Genomic DNA, 23,192 nt, shown 5'->3' on the forward strand with positions numbered 1-23,192 from the left:
ACTAAAAGAATTACAGTGTATGGAAAAGATGTCAAGTAATGTAACATTGCCTCTCTGATAAACTTGTAGATTAGGCCATCTTCTAGAAAATCTAATTAGATGGTAAAAAAAACCTTGGATTTTCTATACATTTCCATGGTGGAGATGATTCTTTTTAAAGATTTATTTATTTATTTATTTATTTATTTATTTATTTATTTATTTATTTATTTATTATATGTAATACACTGTGGCTGTCTTCACCACTCCAGAAGAGGGCATCAGAGCCACCATGTGGTTGCTGGGACTTGAACTCAGGACCTTCAGAAGAGCAGTCAGTGCTCTTTGACTGTATCTGGAGGTAGGCTGGTAACCAGAACACCCCTGAAATTCTCTTGTTCCTACAAGTTTCCCACTGAATTGCTAGGGTTACAGGTGTTCATAAAGCTGTGCTTGTGTTTTTAGAAATTAAAGTGATATAATCATTCATTCAACATTAATTTGGAAATTTGTCTGTCTTACTTTTAAAGTTTAAGATATTATATATGTGTACTCAATTTATATCATGTCATCCTCCCTATACTTCCGTTCATGTCTTTCCACTCTGCATATTCATGGTTTTCTAAAAATATTATTTTATATGCACTAATAAATATATACATACAACCTGTTGAATATGTAAGTGCTGCTCATGTGTCCCTCTGTATAGAACTGACCACTTGGTACTGAATGACAAATTGGGGGTTCATCTATGGAGAAGACAGATTCTTTCTCTCTCATAAGTCATTATATTTTTAACAGGTCTTCATGTAGTGTTGAGGCCCTGTGAGATTTTCGTCACCCACATTGGTTTTGTTTAGGTAGCCATATTGTTGGTGTTTACAGAAGACACAGTCTTGCAGTGGACATCTGATCTGATTTTTACAGTGCTTCCACCCTATCTTCTGCTCTATTCCGGATCCCTAGGTGTGAGAAATATGTGTAGCTGCCTGTGGCTACATTTGAACAGTTTACCGAGTCACCTGGAAGGAAAGCTGGGACTAGGAACAGAGTGGCAAGAGAAACATGGAGCCAAGATGAATTTCCTGTTCAAGGCTCAAAGTTTAATGAAGGTCTCCAAATATATATATATATGTGGGCAAAACTGCTCCCCCAAAAGCTGGAAACAGAGACTGGAAACAGGTCTGCAGAATTGGTTCTGCTTGCTCCTTAGGAGGATGGCAGTGGGTAGTGTCTCTTAGGAGGTGGTTATCCTTGGGGAACAATAGGCTTCACCTTGGTCTGAGCGCTCCACCCTAGATGAAGGGGATTATGGCTAGCACAGGAATTCCTGCTTGAAGGCTGGGACAGGAACTTTACCTTGATCAATGTCAAGTTGTGCCAGGTGGCATAGCACCCCAATATGGCTCTCTACAGTTATGTTGGATCAAATGGGTCTAGACATCCCATAGTCAATTTTGTTCTCTGCATTTCAACAAATTGTGGCTTTCTGTAGTGTCTCCATCTGTGGTGAAAAGGAGGTTCCTTAAGAAGGCATAAGTGTACCTATCTTTTCCATTGATGTTGCCAGTGACACTCAAGTCTTTATGCTTGAGCAGCAAGTGATTCTAACACACAGCTATCTATCCAGCTCCCGTTTTTTACATTATATTTTTGTCTTTATTTTTTTGGGTATTTCATGCATGTGTACAATATGATCATAAGAACCCTCCATTTCCCTCCTTTACCTCTGCCTGAGTCCCTCTCAACATATTCCTTTTCCAATTTTGTGTTTCTTTTTTCCTTTTGGATACTCCAGTAAATCCAATCAGTGCTGCTCATATGTGCATGGGTTTGGGCCATCCACTGGAGCATGGAAATCTTATCAGTGGCTATTCAAAAAGAATGATTTGCCCAGCCCCAACAGCTATCACAATGCCAGTAGCTTCCCTAGTGGTTGTGGGCACAGAAGATAACTTTCCCCTTCGGTGCAGGAATTTTGGCTGGCTTGATCTTTCATCCTTTTGCACATAACAAATATTAATAAAAATGTTCCTTTTAGGGCTGAGTACTTGGTCTTTTCTTTGTAGCACTTTGACCTCCTATGCATCTCTCTCTGTTGAATGCTAATTAATGTAAATAGGTTTTCTGACTAATTTGAGAGCAGCCTAAGTCTTAGTACATAGACACAAAATTTAGAAGACAATTCAACTCAATAAGAATAGAGCAAAATAACAAGAGGTTTTATTTTAGGGACTGTTTCCTCCTTACTGTGATCAGGACTATAGTATCAATCACGGAATCCCCTCTTTTGGAGCTGGTCTCAGCACTTAGTTACTTCATAACCATTGTTACCATAACCATACAGTCATTTGCATCATTGGGCATACATCCCTTTTTGCAGGCCAATATTATAGCATGGTGCTCTATGAATTCTTATGAATTGATATAACTCCTGGTTAAATTTATAGTGGTGGGAAAATAATAAAATGTAGACTTACTAAGAGTTAATTGGAAATTGAGGAAGAAGTCAAAAGTTATCAATTACAACACAGCTTACATCTAACATACTTTATTACAGATTAGTTTTAATTACTTTTCTACAAATATTGAGAAACTTATCGTTCTTGTCAGGGTACATATTTCTTAAAGTGTCATAGAAGGTAAAAAAGCTATGCAAAGTATAATCTTATTGAACTATACATAAATCACTCTATCAGCAAAACTTCTTGTGAAAATACCATGAATAAAATTAAAAATATAAAATATTGTATTTACCATGTGTATCTGTACATATACACATCTACACACACACACACACTCATCAAATGAGAGAAGATAGTAGGAAAAAGAGAGTGAGAGACAGGGAGACAAAGAGACAGACAGACACACACACAGAAACAGGACAGAGAGCCCTTCTTTATCTCCATAAGTGTTGGGTTTAAGAAATCTCTCTTTCTTTCTTTGGTCTTGGTGTCATTTTAGTATCAGCATGACTGTGACTTCCTAGAATAAATTGGGCAGTCTTCCATGTGTTTCTATTTTGTGAAATAGTTTAAAGAGTATTGGTATTAAGTCTTCTTTGAAGGGCTGATAGAATTGTGCACTAAACCCATATGGTTCTGGGCTTTTTTTTTTTGGTTGGGAGACTTTTAATGGATGCTTCTATTACTTTAGGGGTTATGGGACTGTTTAGATAATTTATCTAATCTTGATTTAAATTTGGTATTTGGTATCTGTCTAGAAAATTGTTCATTTCATCCAGATTTCCAGTTTTGTTGAGTGTAGGCTTTTGTAATAGGATCTGATGATTTTTTGAATTTCCTCAGTTTCTGTTCTTATATCTCCCTTTTCATTTCTGATTTTGTTAATTTGAATACTCTTTCTGTGACCTCTGTTTAGTTTGGCTAAGAGTCTATCTATCTTGTTGATTTTCTCAAAGAACCAGCTCCCAGTTTTGTTGATTCTTTGTATATTTCTCTTTGTTTCTACTTGGTTGATTTCAGCCCCGAGTTTGATAATTTCCTGTAGTCTACTCCTCCTTGGTGTATTTGTTTCTTTCTGTTCTAGAGCTTTCAGGTGTGCTCCTAAGCTGATAGTGTATGCTCTCTCCAGTTTCTTTTTGGAGGCACTCAGAGTATGAGTTTTCCTCTTAATACTACTTTCATTGTGTCCCATATGTTTGTGTATGTTGTTTTCATTTTCATTTAATTATAATTTTTTTTATTTTCATTAAATTATAAAAAGTCTTTATTTTCTTTCATTTCTTCCCAAGTTATCATTGAGTAGGGTTGTTCAGCTTCCATGTGTATGTGGGATTTCTGTTGTTTTTGCTGCCGTTGAAGACCAGCCTTTGTCAATGGCAATCTGATAGGATGCATGGGATCATTTCAATCTTCTAGTATCTGTTAAGACCTGTTTAGTGACAGATTATATGGTCAGTTTTGGAGAAGGTACCATGAGATACTGAGAAGTAGGCATATTCTTTTGTTTTAGGCTGAAATGTCTTATAGCTATCTGTTAAATCCATTTGGTCCATAATTTATTTGAGTTTCACTGTGTCTCTGTTAGTTTGTGTTTCCAGGATCTGTCCATTGATGAGAGTGGGATGTTGAAATCTCCCACTACTGTGTGAGGTGCAATGTGTCCTTTGAGATTTAGTAAAGTTTCTTTTATGAATGTGGGTGGCCTTGCATTTGGAGCATAGATGTTGAGAATTCAGAATTATTCCTGATAGATTTTTCCTTTGATGAATATGAAGTGTCCTTCTTTATCTTTTTGATAACATTTGACCACACAAAGACCCAACAAAGGAAGAGATCTTAGACCAATTTCCCTTATGAATATCAATGCAAAAATATTCAATAAAATACTCACAAACTGAATCCAAGAACACATTAAAATAATTCATCACGATCAAGTAGGCTTCATCCCAGGGATGAAGGGCTGGTTCAATATACAGAAATCCCTCAATGTAATCCACTACATAACAAACTTAAGGAAAAAACTCATATGATTATTTCATTAGATGCTGAGAAAGCATTTGGCAAAATTCAACATCCCCTCATGTTAAAAGTCTTAGAAAGATCAGGAAATCAAGACCCATACCTAAATATAGTAAAAGCAATATACAGCAAAACAATAGCCAACATCAAGCTAAATGAAGAGAAACTTGAGGCAATTCCTCTAAAATCAGGGAATAGACAAAGCTGCCCACTCCCTATCTATTCAATATAGTACTTGAAACAATTAGACAATAAAAGGAGGTCAAATGGATAGAAATTGGAAAAGAAAAAATAAAAATTTCGCTTGCAGATGATATTATAGTATACTTAAGTGACTCCAAAAATTCTACCAGAGAACTCCTACAGCTGATAAACAACTTCAGCAATGTGGCTGGATATAAAATTAACTCAAACAAAGCAGTAGCTTTCCTATACTAAAAGGATAAAGGGGCTAAAAAAGAAATTAGGGAAATGATTATCTCCATAATAGTCACAAACAATATAAAATATCTTGGTGTGACACTAACCAAACAAGTGAAAGTTCTGAACTTCAGTCAAGTGAAAGTTCATGTCATGAACTTCAAGTCTCTGAAGAAAGAAATTGAAGAAGACCTCAGAAGATGGAAAGATCTCCTATGCTAGTGGATTGGCTAGATTAATATAGTAAAACCCCCCCCCATCTTTCCAAAGAAATCTACAGATTCATTGTAATCTCTATCAAAATTCCAACTCAATTCTTCATACAGTTAGAAAGAGCAATTCTCAAATTCATTTGGAGTAACAAAAAATCCAGAATAATGAAAACTATTCTCCACAATAAAAGAACTTCTGGGGGAATCACCATCTTTGATCTCAAGCTGTACTACAGAGCAATAATGATAAAAACTGGATGGTATTGGTACAGTGACAGACAGGTAGATCAATGGAATACAATTGAACATCCAGAAATGTACCCACACACCTACAGTCACTTGATCTTTGACAAAGGAGCTAAAACCATCCAATAGAAAAAAGACAATATTTTCAATAAATGATGCTGGTTCAACTCAAAGTCAACATGTAGAAGAATGCAAATTGATTCATTCTTATCTCCCTGTACAAAGCTCAAGTTCAAGTGGATCAAGGACCTCTGCCTAAAACCTGATACACTGAATCTAATAGAAGAGAAAATAGGGAAAATCTTCAAACACGTGGGCACGGGCAAAGTTCATGAACAGAACATCAATGGATTTTACTCTAAGATCAAGAATCAACAAATGGAACCTCATACAATTGCAGATCTTCTGTAAGGCAAAGGACACTGCCAATAGGACAAAATGGCAAACAACAGTTTGGGAAAAGATCTTACCAATAGTACATCTGATAGAGAGCTAATATCCAAAATATACAAACAACCCAAGAAGTTAGACTCCAGAGAACCAAATAACCCTACTAAAAATGGGGAACAGAGCTAAACAGAGAATTCTCAACTGAGAAATACCAAATGGCCGAGAAGCATCTAAAGAAATGTTCAACATCCTTAGTCACCAGGGAAATGCCAACCAAAACGACACTGAGATTCCACCTCACACCAGTTAGAATGGCTAAAATCAAGAACTCAGGTGACAGCAGATGCTGGCAAGGATGTGGAGAAAGAAGAGTATTCTTCTATTGCTGGTGGGATTGAACACTGGTACAACTACTCTGGAAATCAGTCAGAGATTCCTCAGAAAACTGAACATAGTACTACTCTGAGGACCCAGCTATACCACTCCTGGGCATATACCCAGATAATACTTCAGCATCTAGCAAGGACACATGCTCCACTATGTTCAGAGCAGCCATATTTATAATAGCCAGTAGCTGCAAGTAATACAAATGTCCCTTAACAGAGGAATAGATACAGAAAATGTAGAACATTTACACAACAGAATACTACTCAACTATTAAAAACAATGACTTCATAAAATTCTTAGGCAAATGGATGGAACTTGAAAATATCCTGAGTGAGCTAACTGTATCACAAAAGGATACACACATTATGTACTCACTGATAAGTGGGTATTAGCCCACAAGTTTGGAATATCCAAGATACAATTCACAGACCATATGAAGCTCTGCAAGAAGAAAGTGTGGAAGTTTTAGTGCTCCTTAGAAAAGGAGGACATACGGAGGCAAAGTGTGGAGCAGAGACTGAAGGAAAGGCCATCTGAAGACTGCCCCACCTGGGGATCCATCCCATATACAGTTGCCAAACCCGGATTCTATTTTGGATGCTGGGATGTGCTTGCTGACAGGAACCTTATATGGCTGCCTCCTAAGAGGCTTTGTCAGAGACTTACAAATACAGAGGGGCATGCTCTCAACCAGCATTTGACTGAGCACCGGATCCCTGAAGGAGAAGTTGGAGAAGGGACTAATGAAGCTGGGGCGGGGGGCGTTTGCAGCCCCATGTGGGGAGCAACAGTGTCAACTAGTCTGATCTCTGGGACTCCAGAGGACAGGACTACCAACCAAAGAGTTCACATGGAGGAACCCATGGCTCAGGCCGCATAAGTGGCAGATTATGACCTTGTTGGACATCATTGGTAGGAGTGGCCCTTGGGGTTGAGGGGTTTTGATGCCCCAGTGTAGGGAAATGAATGCCAGGGTGGCAAAGCACGAATGGGTGGGTGGGTGGGGGAGCACACTCATAGAGGCAGGGGAAGGGGGAATGGGGATACAATTTGAAATGTAAATAAAGAAATTATCCAAAAAAAAAGAAATCTCTCAGTATAGTTTATATTTTGATAAGCAAAACAAAGAAATATATATGTAAACAACAGATCTAAAATACCTATTTCACAACAGACTTCTTTTGGTATACTTCCTAATTTGTTATATACTTTATTTAAAATAAGAAATTTAAAAATATTTAAATGAGCATTTACAAGTTTTTGGTGGTATGTTTGATTTGCATGAAACTTTCGAGCTCAAATACTTTGCATATCTCCATCTCTTTATCTGTAATTAATGATAACTGAAACAGCTTTCATTGAACTTTTATCTTACCTATTCATTACCACTAAAATTAATGTCAGACAGTGTTTATAGATTCTGACTTCTTTGTGACTTACAACTTTAACTATATATGTTATTGTTAAATATGTTTATGTTTTTTAAAAGAAATCTTTAGGATGATTAATAAATATATTATTAATTTAGAAGTAGTGTTTAGAAAGATGTAATTTCTATTCATGCAGAATCTATATTTTTTATTTTTGAAAACTGCATGTATCTCAATGAAATAAAATATGAGCTGAAGAGGAAAGGGAGCTAGATGGAGAAATGCAGGCTACCTAAGTGATGGGGAGGGTCTGGGGGCTCTAAAAAAAGTTCTCTGAGCACTGCTGCCCTGCTGGCTTCCAACTGTCCTGCTCTTCCAAGAACACCTGTCTTCTTTAGAGACAAGGATTTACCTTTCTTAGGAGGGCCATTAACTTCCACATATGTGCACTGCTCTATTGTGCTCTACCCCTACCCAGAGGGTCAAAAGGCCTCCTATTCTGTGTTCAATGAATTCAGGGAATATTGGGAATACTTCATACATTGTATCCTCTTTAAAAATAAATCTCCAAAGGACATTGCTGTTAAAATGTTTTCTCTGTAGCCAAAAAAAAAAAAAAAAAAAAAAAAGAGTAACAGGTAATTGATTTGATATAAAACAATAGAACAATTTCTGTATGACATTAATAAAACAGTGCTGCTAGCCCCATCAAATTTCTTCATGGATGCTCTTTTTGCAAGATCCAAAGTAATACTAACATTTCTTTATATATATATATATATATATATATATATAACCACTTTATTTACTTTATTGAACAGTGTGAAAATCTGTTCCTATTGAATTAGAAGCTAAATATATAATCATGAAAGTATTTTATAACATACACAATAAGAAAGATATCCATCATTTCTAAAAGTTCCCAGATATTCTTTTTATTTTTGCTTTCTTTGATAACACAACATGATATTGAACCTAAGTGTTGTACATAGCATAGTTACCTAACATGGGTTTTGGCTGTGTGTCAGAGTTTCAATGCTCAGGATGTAATAATATGTCCTGTACAAAAAAATCCAAGTCTTCAAATATTAGATAAAATTGGCTTGACGTCATACTGTAGATCTCTAGAATGTATTGTTGATACACAAATAAAATTTTGTGCCCTATGACCCATGTTTCCTGAATTTCTCCAAAACTTTTACTATGTTCCAGTTAAAGTTAAAAATATTTTATTATATAGCTATTATTTAAAATACATATTTTATAAATAAGTCTATGATGTATTTAAAATTATATTATTTTAGTCAAAGGCACTGAGGTGCCAGAATTTTATACCTTGTCCAGGATAATCAGACAGTAATTGGGAAGGCAGAGAAAAACTTACATAGACTGACACTTAAAGTTTCATCTGAGTTGGAGACGCTGCCTTGAAAATGATGAACTCTTGCCCCGTTTTAACAGTGTCTATAATCAAATGTGTCCAACAATTTCAGTTTTAGTTTAGAATAGGGACTTGAAAATCATCACATTACAGGGCAATGGTGGTGCATGCCTTTAAACCCAGCTCTTGGGAGGCAGAGGCAGGTGGATTTCTGAGTTTGAAGCTAGCCTGGTCTACAGAGTGAGTTCCAGGACAGCCAGGGCTATACAGAGAAACCCCATCAAAAAGAAAGGAAGAAAGAAAGAAAGAAAGAAAGAAAGAAAGAAAGAGCGAACAAGAAGAAAGAAAGAAAGAAAGAAAGAAAGAAAGAAAGAAAGAAAGAAAGAAAGAAAGAAAGAAAGAAAGACATCACATCTCACATCATAACCAATTCATTTGTTTTTTCCATGACTGTTTACAGAGCATCTGTGGCACCCTAGATCTCATGCTAGGCAGAATGGAGAAACGCCTGAAGAGAATGATAGACGGAGTATGTCTTTTGCCTTCTGAAGTTGAACTTGTGATAATTTCCAATCATGGTTTGATATCTAGGTTTAAATGCTGCTTCTAACATTTGCCTGTTATATAGAGACTATAGTAAAAATTACTTTAAAGTATTCTATTTTTACTTATGTGCCTGTGCCTGTGCAAGTGTTTGCAGGTGCCTACAGAAGCCAGAAGAGGGCATTTATTCTCCTGGAAATGTTATAAGTGATAGTGAACTGCATTGCATTGGATCTGGGAACCAGACTCTGGTCCTCTGGAGAAACAGTAAGAGAGCCATCATTCCAGCCCCAGTAAAGTTATCTGTCTCATTATACTTTGCTTTTATTAGATGACATATGTAGATAATAGCAGACTGCAAATTGAATCTGCAGTTTATATGGGTTAACACAATAAACTCATAGACACACCTCACAATGGAATTGCACAGTTATTATTACTTTAGGATAGGTGTGAAAAAACCACTGAGACATCTTTGTATCTATTTGTGGTACCACAGAAAAGGCAACACCAAGGTAGATGTCAGAGTTTGAGATCTCACTTGTGTGCACTGTCTTTGATTATATAAAGCAGAAATATGAGTCAATTACCCTAAGGTGCTTCATGTTGGCAATGACAAGAGCATGAACATCAAGTAAGGGCTGTGGATGTTTTCAACAGTAGAGAGGACATGCCTTCCATACATAGACCTTGGGTTCTATCTAATGAACCACACATGTATGTGTATATATGTACATATACATACATATGTACATATATAAACATACATACATACACACATACATACATACAGACACACACAGACATATACTTATATACATACGTGAATACATACAAACATACACACATATATCATACATAGACACACACATGCACATACACACATACACACACACTGTTCTTAATTTGTCTTGAGTGTTACTCTATTAGTCAGCATCGATCCTTTCAGATGTATTTGCCAGATTTATTTCCCTCCAAAGGGAAGCTATTCAGAGCTTGTTGGCTGAACACTTTAGTGACTCCATTCTTTATCATTGTACTATCAGTATTTAACCTTACAAAAGTTAACATAATGGCTAATCCCAGTGAGCATCACATGGCAGTCTATAGGTTGAATGATTCTCATGAACTTCTTTTTCAGTCATTCCTGTCACTTTATGATGCTTGTCATTATATATAGGAGAAAAATGAAGTTTATGGAGGTGCATTTGCTTCTCAATCAGTGAGTAGAGTACATCCAGAAATGGAAGTTCTTGGAATGTTTTCATCTATGGGTCTCTCATATCCTTGCTGTCTCCCTAACAGGAATTCCACAGGCATCTGAGAAGAACACAGGGTAATTTCCTCAGTACTTCCTTGCCAGGGCTGATGATATGATGTGATCTGCATTCACAGTCAGTGTGTGACCAGCATTATGAACTATTTCCTCTTTCCATAGTTCAGGCAGGTTCACTGATGATCAGGTGTGACTTACGTAAGTCATGATCAGATTAATGGTTGAAATTTATATGGGGTTTGCATGTTCTATTATAGAATTCAGTACTTTTGTAGCCATACACAGACACACATGTATACTGGAAAGGCTATCAAATATGTCAAAGAGGTAGGTTTAAACAATCCCTCATTATCAAGCTGTATAATTTGAGGATCATCATTTTCTCTCATCTCTGTGAATTAGGGGTGGGGCAGAATCATTGTACTGGCTGGTTTTGTGTGTCAACTTGACACAGGCTGGAGTTATCACAGAGAAAGGAGTTTCAGTTGGGGAAGTGCCTCCATGAGATCCAACTGTGAGGCATTTTCTCAATTAGTGATCAAGGGGGAGGACCCCTTGTGGGTGGTACCATCCCTGGGCTGGTATTCTTGGGTTCTATAAGACAACAGGCTGAGCAAGCCAGGAGAAGCAAGCCAGTAAGGAACATCCCTCCATCGCCTCTGTATCAACTCCTGCTTCCAACCCTGCTTGAGTTCCAGTCCTGACTTCCTTTTGTGATGAACAGCAATGCAGAAGTGTAATCTCAATAAACCCTTTCCTCCCCAACTTGTTTCTTGGTCATGATGTTTGTGCAGGAATAGAAACCCTGACTAAGACAATCATCTTAATGAGTCTTTTCCAATTCTGATCATTTCCACTCTGCCATAACCCCATGAGAGAGGACATATGAAGTCCAGGAGGTGTGCATGCTGCAGATGCTCTGTATTCCCAGAAGTCCACGAGCACCTGAGCTGGTTATAACCTAAGGGACTTTGCAGATCATATTGTTCGCAGGACAGAGCTGGAAGAAGCAGCAGGAGAATGTGCACAGGGCATGCTCCTGAATGATGCTCTTTCTCTCTTCACTCTGGTCAATCTTGTGAATCTCAGGTAGGTGATCTGAAACAACCAGTGCTCCAAAATCAAGTGCTAAGATTCCACCATTATCTTAGAAACCTAGCAGTACAGCATTTCAATTGGAAGGAGAGCCTCTGCTTCCCTCTCCTCTCCAATCATTTCCCCTTTCCTCTCCTCTCTTCTTTTTATTTTTCCTCTGCTTCTTGCCTTTCCACTTTTCTTTTTCCTTTTTTCATGCTTTCTTCATCATCTTTGCTCTCTGTTTTATCTCTGTTGTTCTTGGTCCAAGAAACATTGTCTGCTTTCTGCATCAGACATTACTTTCTCAGAAAGGATACACCATGACACTGCATTATGAATATAGATTTTCTGACTACAATATCCACCCTCCCATATTTTTCTAAGAAAAATCTAGAGTTTAGCAAAAAAAGGGAGAGGCATTAGCAGAGATGTATTCATAAAGGAGGGTCTGAGGGAGGGGAGATAGCACTACTTAAAATAATCTGCCATGTTTCACAGAAGATGGAATCTTCTTTTTTTTTTTTTTTGCCTTTCTGGTCCCCAAACTCTTTTTTTAAAAATATTTTTTAATTGATATATTTATTTACATTTCAAATGATTTCCCCTTTTCTGGACCCCCACTCCCCGAAAGTCCCATCAGTCCCCTTCCCTCCCCCTGTTTTCCCACCCAACCCTTCCCACTTCCCTGTTCTGATTTTGCTCTATACTGCTTCACTGAGTCTTTTCAGAACAAGGGGCCACTCCTCTGTTCTTCTTGTACCTCATTTGATGTGTGGATTATGTTTTGGGTATTCCAGTTTTCTAGGTTAATATCCACTTATTAGTGAGTGCATACCATGATTCATCTTTTGAGTCTGGGTTACCTCACTTAGTATGATATTCTCCTCTGATCAGAAAAAACATATACAATGAGTTTTTTCTTCAATGAGAATTGAAGAGGTAGTCATCATGGATGAATAATATGGTATCTTGGTTCTGAGGCATGGGCTGCAGTTGGAACAATATAAAAGAAGTGCTGAAAGGAGCAGTTTGGGCCAGCCATTTTATCTATTGTTACCTGGTAATGTAGTAAACAATGAAAAAGGTGTTGTGCAGACATTGTGAATGAGTCTTAACCTTTAGTGTAATGGTGAGGTCATTAAAAAAAGATAACTTTATATATGAAAAAAATGTTGTTGCTTAGAGAAGTGACTATTGATTTTATAACTTTCAGGAGCTAATTAAAAATTGATTTTGAACAAAATGTTTATGAATTTACATTCATTAAATCCTAATGTTCAGGGAGAAGAGTAGTCATTAGCTGAATGGATAGAATGATAAAGAGGTAGCAAGGGATCAAGAAAGTGCAAGTGTAATCAATGACTGCCTAAGTGGTTATCACTATGGATGGATGTTTTTAAAGATAGGGTCTTGCAGAAGGATTAATAATTCCCAGTACTTTCAGTCTCCCAGTCTCAGGAGATGGGATATCTATCCTTCTGGCCATTTATCTCCCATCTGGATGAATGGATGGAAGCCATGGGCACTGGTCTATAGGTCTTGGGAGCCTAGAGTGTAAAGTCTCAGTTCCATCTCACTGTAGATAGAATAAAAGATTGTGGTCTGATGAGTAAGTAATTTGCATCAAAAGAGGCTGTAATAATTGAAGATCTTTGGACTAATAGGTGTTATGTTAGTACTAGAAAAGACTAGTTCCAATATATTGACAAGCTGAGTTCACAGTCTTAAAGGTTAAAAAAAGCAATAGACACAGGTGAGAAGGGGGAAAATGTTTATTTCCAGGTAGGTTCAGTATCACAGCTCAGAGTTTTCAGAAATCTTTGGACAATGAGAGGCAATGTTGAGTACTATTGGAATCAATGCTTCTCTAAAACAAAAGGCTATATAGATATAAGAAAGAAAATAATATTGGACTCAGGCCATGCACAAAAATGTGAATTTGTTATCTTTATAGGACCAAGCATCTAAGAAGGAATTCCAGAATGGGAGGTGAAGCCCACAACAGCTCTGGGTTGCCTCCCTTCATCTTGACAGGGCTGCCAGGGATGGAGACCTCCCAGCACTGGCTGTTCCTGCTCCTTGGTGTCCTCTACACTGTCTCCATAGTGGGCAATGCCCTGATCCTGTTCATCATCAAGGAGGAAGAGAGCCTACACCAACCCATGTACTACTTCTTATCTCTGCTGTCACTCAATGACCTGGGTGTGTCTTTCTCCACACTGCCCACAGTCCTGGGTGTGTTTTGCTTCCACTTAAGAGTGATCAGTTTTAACTCTTGCATGTCCCAAATGTTCGTTATCCATCTTTTCTCTTTCATGGAGTCTGGGATTCTGCTGGCCATGAGCTTTGATCGCTATGTAGCCATCTGTAACCCACTGCGCTATTCCACAGTGCTCACTGATGCCCGGGTGGTGTGGATGGGCACATGTGTTTTCCTTCGAAGTTTCTGCATGATTTTTCCATTACCTTTCCTTCTAAAGAGGTTGCCTTTCTGCAAGGCTAATGTGCTCTCCCATGCCTACTGTCTGCATCCAGACATGATTCGCCTGCCCTGTGGTGATATTACCATCAATAACATATTTGGCTTGTTCATAGTCATCTCTACCTTTGGACTGGATTCTGCACTCATTCTCCTCTCTTACATTCTCATACTTCGTTCTGTGCTTGCTATTGCCTCCCAGGAAGAAAGGCTGAAGACTCTGAACACGTGTGTGTCACACCTGTGTGCTGTGCTCATTTTCTATGTGCCCATGGTAGGTGTGTCCATGGCGGCTCGCTATGGCAGGCATGCCCCCCGGTACGTGCATACGCTCCTATCACTTGTTTATCTGTTTGTTCCTCCAATGCTCAACCCTGTTATTTATTCCATCAAAACCAAGGAGATTCGTCGGAGGCTTCACAAAATCCTGCTGGGGACCAAGATTTGAGCTGGATAATATTCTAAAGTCTGGGTTCAGAGGATGCTTGCCCTGTCTGCACGAAGTTGTCTTCTGAGGTCCTTCTTAGACCTGGGATCTTTAACAACACCCCCAAATTCTACTTCTATTAGGATTTCTTTTAGGATTCTGGATATCAGATGCCATAAGTCAGCAGCAGAATAGTTAGGATTCACAACAAAGCACTCTCTCAAAATAAAACAAGTCATGTCATAATTTATTTAAAAAATCATGTTTCATTTCCTTCATTTTAAAATGAAAACTATATGTTGTTCCCTCATTTTCTTTATCAAAATCTTACATCACCTTGGATTTCTTAACATGGAAATATTGTATTAATGGACATTATATTGTTTCTCCTAAAGAGTTTGGTCAAGAGATATTATCTCAAATCTCTCTCTCTCTCTCTCTCTCTCTCTCTCTCTCTCTCTCTCTCTCTCTCTCTCTCTCCCTCTCTCTCTCTCACACACACATATCCACTAGAATTATGCATAACTATTTTATGTAGTATGATATTCATCTGTCCCATTGGAAGACATAAATATTATCTTATGTAAATTATATTAAAAAGCTCATTTTTAGTAATTGAAATTTAGTGAAAATTTAATATTTAACCAATACTGTATATTTAAATTGTATATAATCATATGTTCAACATCTGTTAATAATAGAATTAAAATTATAGGAAAATTTGTGTAACAAAGTACATGTAGTATATAGAGCGATTCAACTTAGGATCTGATAAAATAATGTGCTATTAAATGATTGAAATGTTTTAAAGAACCTAATCGGTGGGTATGGAAAGAGGGACAATCATTCGATTTCAATCCTTTAATAAACTTACAGAGTAGATCCACACCTCTACATAATGCACCCCAATTTAAAATGACACTTAAATATTTTATGTCTTCCCATGGTGGAGGTACAGTATTGTGTGTGTGTGTGAGTGTGTGTGTGTGTGTGTGTGTGTATGGTGAAATGTATATGTTTTATGTTGAGATACATGCCCAATTATATGTCCACGCATTAGGAGGTGACTATTGCTACATTTGTCAGGTTGATTCTCCTTCTTCAGCCCCCTTACTAGCTTGTCCTGCATCCATTATATCATTAAAATGCGTTCTGTTTTTAGAAATCTCTCATAGTAATGAGTAATATGATAAATACATCTGTAATTAGCACTAGCTTTAAATGGATGCCTCCCTCACAATCAGATGCAAGTTTCCCCAATTAATGACTTCATCTACTTTGCTGTTGATCATTGATCTTTTAATTTCCCTGCCAATGATGATTGGATGACTTTCTCTGAGTCTTTGATTCTCTCACTTTTCTACTGTAGTTTTCAATAAAAGAAGCTCTTGGCTTCTAAGGGGACACACACTAAATTTACTTTCATCAGAAACATCCAATTATAGTAAAAAGCATCAATATCATAAGGGGTAAAATTTTAAAAAATATTTCATGAATTCTTTGAAACTTTAATATATGCATACAATTCATTTTGATCATATTTATCCAACAATTTTCCCAATTTCTTCTCCCAGATCCATTCAACACCCCCAATTACCCTCTTGAATATATATGTGTTTATATAAAACAGGTTTTCATTTTTAGTTTGAGGACTTTATATAAGGGAACACTGTATTTGCAACATTCTTCCCATGTCCTTCCAACTAGTCCATCCTGAGTTCATGACTTCTATATCACACACACACACACACACACACACACACACACACACACACACACACACACTCTTTCTACTGAATCTTATTAATGCTATTCTTATTTTCCTGAGCTTAGGACTGTCTGTATAGAATTAGGGTCTCATCCCTAAAGCAGAAGAAAATAAATATGCAAACAAATATTGGTTCTTCCCTCAGCAACCATTGACTGATTGTATCTCTTCATCTAGGTGTAGACTCTTGTGAAACTTTCCTGTACCCATGGTGCAACATTTATAGGCATTGTCTTTTCAGGCAGTTATTTTGTTGAGAATCCACATGAACAACTCTTCTGTCCAGCTGGAGGCAGTATTCTTCAGTTGCTGCCCTTGTCTTTTCTCCCCCTTTCCTCCATGATGTTTCCCCGAGCCTTAGGTATAACAGTTGTGTCATAAATGTCTCCTTTGGGCCTGGGAACCTTTGGTCGATTATTCTCTGCATTTTGGCCAGCTGTGCATGTCTCTCTGCTAATCTCCATCTACCTCAAAATGATGCTTCTTTGATGACAAGTGACAGCTGCACTTATCAATGGGGATACAAGTGAGTGTTTGTTTAGAGGGTAGTTGGAAACTCTGTCATGTTGGTTATGTAAGAGTACTAGGGTTTTGTCCTCTAGGGCCCATGACAAATCCAGGCAAAGACAGTTGGTTACACCAAAGATTCAAGTGTCACTATTGTATTATTGGAGGTATTTTGCAGGTCTTCTCCTGGTTAAGGTTCTCCAGCTTTAGAGGTGGGTAACACTGTTGCTAACTTTTCTCCCTTGACAGCTTGCATAGTGCCTTCAGAGCACAGGTTGAGAATTAGACTTTAGTTAGGACATTTCCCGATCACTATCAGCTAGATGTCTACAACTCCTGTGACTGAAGTGTGAAATGCTTTTAACAATGGGTTCTTATTTTGATGTTCTGGTAGGCAACCAAGAACAACAGCAACAGTGTATGTGTGTGTGTGTGTGTGTGTGTGTCTTTGGGGGTAGTGATGGTGGTGATATTTTGGATTCTACCCTGACCAAAACTTGGAGGGAAGCTTTTATTTACTGATACTGGCTTTTGTTAAATTGTCTATAGATTCTGGGGGGTTGTATTATCCCACTGTGAGGAGATAACTGTATTAACAGTATACATGTGTATTTATGTATGCATCTTATGTTTATATTTTAATGTAAACATATAAAATAATGTTTCTCTATGGATTTTGAATGACTTCTGTGTTATGTATTATTTTCCTCTTTCTCATCTTGTCTATTATCCTCTTATACATCCCCAGTTAAGTTTGCTCCTGTTTCCCAGCATCTCCTTCTTAACACCCTTGTCCTCACCTTCCTAGAGATCTTCCCCCTCCTCCAATGGTCCTTTTATGCTTTATAGGTATATGTAGTTATTCCAGGTTACATACAGCCAAATAGAATTCTACTGTGTATATATACCGCCCATTTTCATTATGCGTTCATCAGTTGATGGTTATGTAGGCTAGGTCCGTGTTCATTGTATTGTGGGTAAAGCAGCATAGATTCTGAACACAGATGCACAAGTACTAGGGATTATGTGGTGTCTCCTGAGGACCATCAGGCAGCCTTGTGAGATGTGAGTCACCAGTTTGTGTTTGGATCTCAGTGAAACAGCTTTGTTTTAAGTCATTCATCTAAGTGATGTTGAACTAACACTTGTTTCCTCTTTGATTTTAAACAGGAAATAAAAGGGGTACACAGATTTTTTTTTTTAGTTTCCCTATTTCCATTTGGCATTGGAAATGGGAAAAAAAACAAACTAGTGTGCTTCAAATGAGGACATTAGAGAGATATTGTTCAGAATGTTTTACTTTCTAGTTGACAATTATGGTTTTGAGTTCTGATGGTTCTATTCCTTTGACACAATGTACTTTGTAATATTATTTAGTGTTATAGGAAAAACAAGATGTGATTTCTAGTGCGCAAGTTCAGTTCAATAAATAAAACAACACACCCTTTCATTTGTGCCTTTTGTTGGCACATATTCATTGTACATATAGGTGAATGTCATGAAGATATTTGTATAGAAGCATGCCATAAGTGTATTTTGAAGATATTCCTTTCTCCATTTTCTTCCACTCCATTGGGTCAATCTCCTTCATTCTCTAAGACTTACTTTTAGTTTCATGTCCTATATATATGTATCATTTTATATAGCTGTATGGAACATATTCACAACAAGAGAAAACATGATAATTTTATTTATCAGCAAGTTTTTTCAAGAGTTTCACAGGGTCTTGCGATGTGTTGTTGGATCACATGTGCCCATATCTACAGGAATTTGTCCTTCATTTTACATATATGGAATCTAAAAACCAAAAGAATTAAATAAACTTGATGGCTGGATTTTAAAAATGTGATTTTAATCGGCTGGAGGGGTGGCTCGGCAGTAAGAGTACAGACTGCTCTTCTAGAAGTTTCGAGTTCAATTCCCAGCAACTACATGGTGACTCACAGAAACCTCTAATGGAATCTGACACCCTCTTCTGGTGTGCCTGAAGACAGCAACTGTGGACTCAAATACATAAAATCAGTCTTTAAAAAAATGTAATTTTAAATGTATTTATTTTCTTATGAGTGTTGGCCCTACACAAATGCATGCACACCACTTGTGTAACTGGTACTCATGGAGACAAGAAGACACCATTAAACCTCACAAAACTTGAGTTACAGATGCTTGTGGGTCCTGACACTGAGTCTGGCTCATCTGCAAGAGCAGTCAGTACTTGTACCCTCTGAGCCATCTCTCCAGACTGACGAAGCTGGATTTGGATATAGGTCTGGCCACATAGCCACAAACTGTCAAGCAGATTCTTGTCTTGCAGGACTTTTAACAGTAAATAAGGGGACTTTTCACACAAACCAAGACAGTTACCCTGTTCGCTGACATCATGTAACTAAGATTTTGCTGGTTGTGTTAATCATTCCTTGAGCTCGTGTTTGAGTCGTGGGAGGGTTAGTGGAACAAGCTCTTCTGGGAACCAGGGGGAATCCACAGGTCTGAGAATCTGTCCAGCTCGGATGCTGGTTTACAGAATAAGCTGTTTCTGAGGCTCAGTTCTAGAAAATAAAGTGCTGAACTTACAGATCACACTTGGACAACCCCAGATGTGACTCTCAACTTCACTGACATCTTCAAGTGGGAGAAATGACAGAGCACAGGGGAGAACATTTACTCAAGAGTTTTCACACTTTTCCTCGCCTGTTCTTACTAGGCTCAGGGGACTCTTAAGGGACAGTGTCATAGATCCCAGAGCAGGAATGGATACAGACTGGCACAGTATGAAGAGCACACCTGCATTCTGAGGATATAGAGCGCTTGGTGTTTTTCTTGGCAAGTACCTGGGCTACTCTTTTCTCACAGCTACCAAATCCACCCTGTGAAGGTAAACAGGGACCTCAGCACTTTTCGCACAGGGATCCACAGGAACCTTTTCTCTAACTCTTGTATTCTGAGATGACCAGGGCACAAAGATTTCAGGAAGCCTATCAATGCAGCATCTAGTCCTAAGTAGTTGCAATCCCACTGTGCTGACCTGGTTTTCCATTTACTGCTCCTGGTATAAAGCCTCGAAGAGGCATCTATTTTGTTTGTTTGTTTGTTTGTTTGATTGATTGGCATGAATAATTTTAATTAGCATCAATGCTTCTGTGCTATTAACTTCAATATTCTCATCAGGTAGTAGACAAGAACTATACAAGAGAGCTTTTGGTTGGAAAATTGGTTGGAATTAGGAAAGCACTTTGGAGACCAAGTCAGGTATTCTCAAGCTCTAAGAAGCTGCTTTCATTGCTACTTTCCTATTTGTCATTCCTTTAGCATGTAACTTGCACTGGAAACCTAATATTTATATTAAATACTTTATTCTGTATTTTCATATTCTTTAAATGTGAAGATAGTTTATTAAAAAGTTAAATATACAGTTGGTCTGAACATTTGTGAGTTCAGATTTTCTAGGTATCAAAAGTGCCAGAGACTGAGGTTACTAAACTCTAGTGAATAAGAGAGGGGCTCAAACAACAAAGAAGGAGTGAGGTACTGGATGATATTTGAGTTCAGGAAAAAGAAGAGAGACAGTTGGAATCTAGTCAAATGGTGTCATAACGTGCATAGGAAAGGATAAAGCAGCCTTAATATATTAAGAACTGACTTCATTGAGCACTTATTTTATGATTATGTCTAAAATCAGAGGGAAGAAAGGCCAGATTATACAGATGCAAACTTCTGTAAATAAGATGGCACAAGAACAAAGGGAAATCTATTTTAAAAAGTGTCAAGGGATGTCTCTGCAGAATGGGAAATGGAAAGGGAATGGGTTTATCCAGTTAGGTTTTTCTAGAGCATTCCACGGCATTTGGTGTAAGAATCTAAGCATCAGTTCCCTCCTATCCTAAGACTCTTCCTGGTCCCACTCTTCACTTTTTCCATGGCCCTTTCTTACTTCACTCTGGTGCATCTCCCTCACAGCTCCTTAGCAACCCTGATGAGGAGCTTCCACACTAACACCTCAAGCACCTCAAGCTTCACACTGACAGGATTCCCAGAGATGGCGAGTCTGGAGCACTGGCTGGCTGCCCTCCTGATGCTGCTGTATGTTGTCTCCATAGTAGGCAATGCCCTGATTCTCTTCATCATAAAGGAGGAACAGAGTTTGCATCAGCCAATGTATTACTTCCTGTCCTTTCTATCTGTCAATGACCTGGGAGTGTCCTTTTCTACATTGCCTACGGTGCTTGCTTCTATGTGTTTTCATATCCCAGAGACTGCCTTCAGTGCCTGCCTGGCCCAGATGTTCTTCATACACTTTTTTTCCTGGACAGAGTCTGGGATTCTTCTGGCCATGAGTTTTGACCGGTATGTAGCCATCTGTAACCCTTTGCATTATTCCTCAGTGCTTACTGACGCCCGTGTGGCCCATATGGGTATGTCCATCGTCATCCGCAGTTTCTGCATGGTCTTCCCACTTCCTTTTCTACTGAAGAGGCTACCTTTCTGTAAGGCCAATGTTCTGACCCATTCCTACTGCTTACACCCAGACTTGATACGCTTACCTTGTGGAGATACCACCATCAACAGCATGTATGGGCTGTTCATTGTCATCTCTGCTTTTGGTGTAGATTCAGTGCTCATCCTCCTCTCCTATGTGCTCATTCTGCGCTCTGTGCTGGCCATTGCCTCCAGGGAAGAAAGGCTTAAGACACTCAACACATGCGTGTCACATATCTCAGCTGTGCTCATCTTCTATGTGCCAATGATTAGTGTGTCAATGGTTCACAGATTTGTAAAGCATGCCCCAGAGTATGTGCACAAGTTCACATCTCTGGTTTATCTCTTTGTGCCTCCAATGCTCAATCCTATTATCTATTCCATCAAGACAAAAGAGATTCGTAGGCGGCTACACAAGATGCTATTGGGTACCAAGTTCTGATCAATGATATGTTTTCTGAAACACTACATAGCTTAGAAATTTTTGTTATTGCTGATGTTTTAGTGTATCAACATAGCTTGTGATATGATATGATAATATATATGATATGGCCATATATAGATTTGGGAGTATGTGTTGCATGTAAGATACAGCCTAGACACAATCTGCAACTCAAAACATCATTTAATTAATTAGGTCATAGTTTGCTGCAAATTAATTCTCTCCAACCCATCAAAAAGTCCCTTTAATTAGATCTTTTTTTCCCAATATGTCAGGTAACATCTATGCTTTCAAGTAGTAAGTATATATATATATATGTATGTATATATAATGTGTGTGCATTATCTAATACAAGAATAATGATTTTGGATATCTTTAAATTTCATACAATAGTTATTTTACCATGGTTCCATGTACTGCATTCACTTAGGCACAGCTAAGAGAAAGAGTAAAAGTCTCTTCAGAAGATCATAAGCATGTGGAGTGGGAGATGAACTGATATTGGTGACGAATGGAGGGGGTAGTTCCCTTTACCAGTTACAGCAGTGGAGCCTACAGTGTATAAGAATATGGGTTCATGTTCCTACAATGGTAGCACTGCCAAAAGAGTATCTTGTAAGTTACAACAGAGACAGAGACCAAGAGATGAAACATGACAGGGAAGTCGTAGAATCACAGCCAAGAAGAGACAGAAACCTTCTTAGATCCATAAATGCAAACACAACCCACATGGCACAGGGAGGCAGATGCTAGTAGAATTAAGCACAATGGGTTCGAGACTTCTATTGGGCAATGAACAGGACATGGTCTAAGTCAAATTTGAAGGAGGGTAATGGAGAAAACACATACTTTGGGCAGAAGTCTTTTAAACGTTGTATCTCTTTACATTTTTTATAAGATGGTAAAACAAGTTTTAGAAGCTAAAGCTATACAGACAAAACAACAAAACAGTGACCTAAACACAAGAGAGTATAGACTTGAATTGCCCCAAATGTTAACCCTTGACTGCAAACAAAACAACAGAAAAGTAGAATTCAAACCTATAGATGACACAAGGTAGGTGACAGAGATATCATAGAAACACTTGTTGCCAATTGTAGATGACTTTGTGAAGGATTGGTAAAACTAGAAATGAAGTCAACACATCCCACAGTATCAGAGGCAGGAGATGGCTAAGCACTGTTACCATAGTCTCATAGTCTCTGGCAATCTCAAAAATGTGCAGCAAATGATCTCTTCCAAAAGAATGTAGCTGGATGTTAAGAAAATCACATTAAGTAATAGAGAGAGGATATGTGAGATAAAGAAGGTTTGGAATGTGTAGCGGG

At 38.0% G+C, this 23,192-nt stretch overlaps 2 protein-coding genes across 2 annotated transcripts; both read left to right on the forward strand.

Annotated features, from left to right (window-relative positions):
- The first annotated feature begins 13,747 nt into the window (after positions 1-13,747).
- LOC127680725 (olfactory receptor 51I2-like) lies at positions 13,748-14,692 on the forward strand. Its single transcript, XM_052176370.1, has one exon. The coding sequence runs from the start codon at positions 13,748-13,750 to the stop codon at positions 14,690-14,692; it is 945 nt and encodes a 314-aa protein (XP_052032330.1).
- A 6,227-nt stretch (positions 14,693-20,919) lies between these two features.
- LOC127680733 (olfactory receptor 51I2-like) lies at positions 20,920-21,864 on the forward strand. Its single transcript, XM_052176381.1, has one exon. It carries the CDS (start codon positions 20,920-20,922, stop codon positions 21,862-21,864), a length of 945 nt encoding a protein of 314 aa, XP_052032341.1.
- Positions 21,865-23,192: the final 1,328 nt, after the last annotated feature.

Source organism: Apodemus sylvaticus, chromosome 1 (genome assembly GCF_947179515.1).
Source record: "Apodemus sylvaticus chromosome 1, mApoSyl1.1, whole genome shotgun sequence".
Lineage (NCBI taxonomy): Eukaryota > Metazoa > Chordata > Mammalia > Rodentia > Muridae > Apodemus > Apodemus sylvaticus.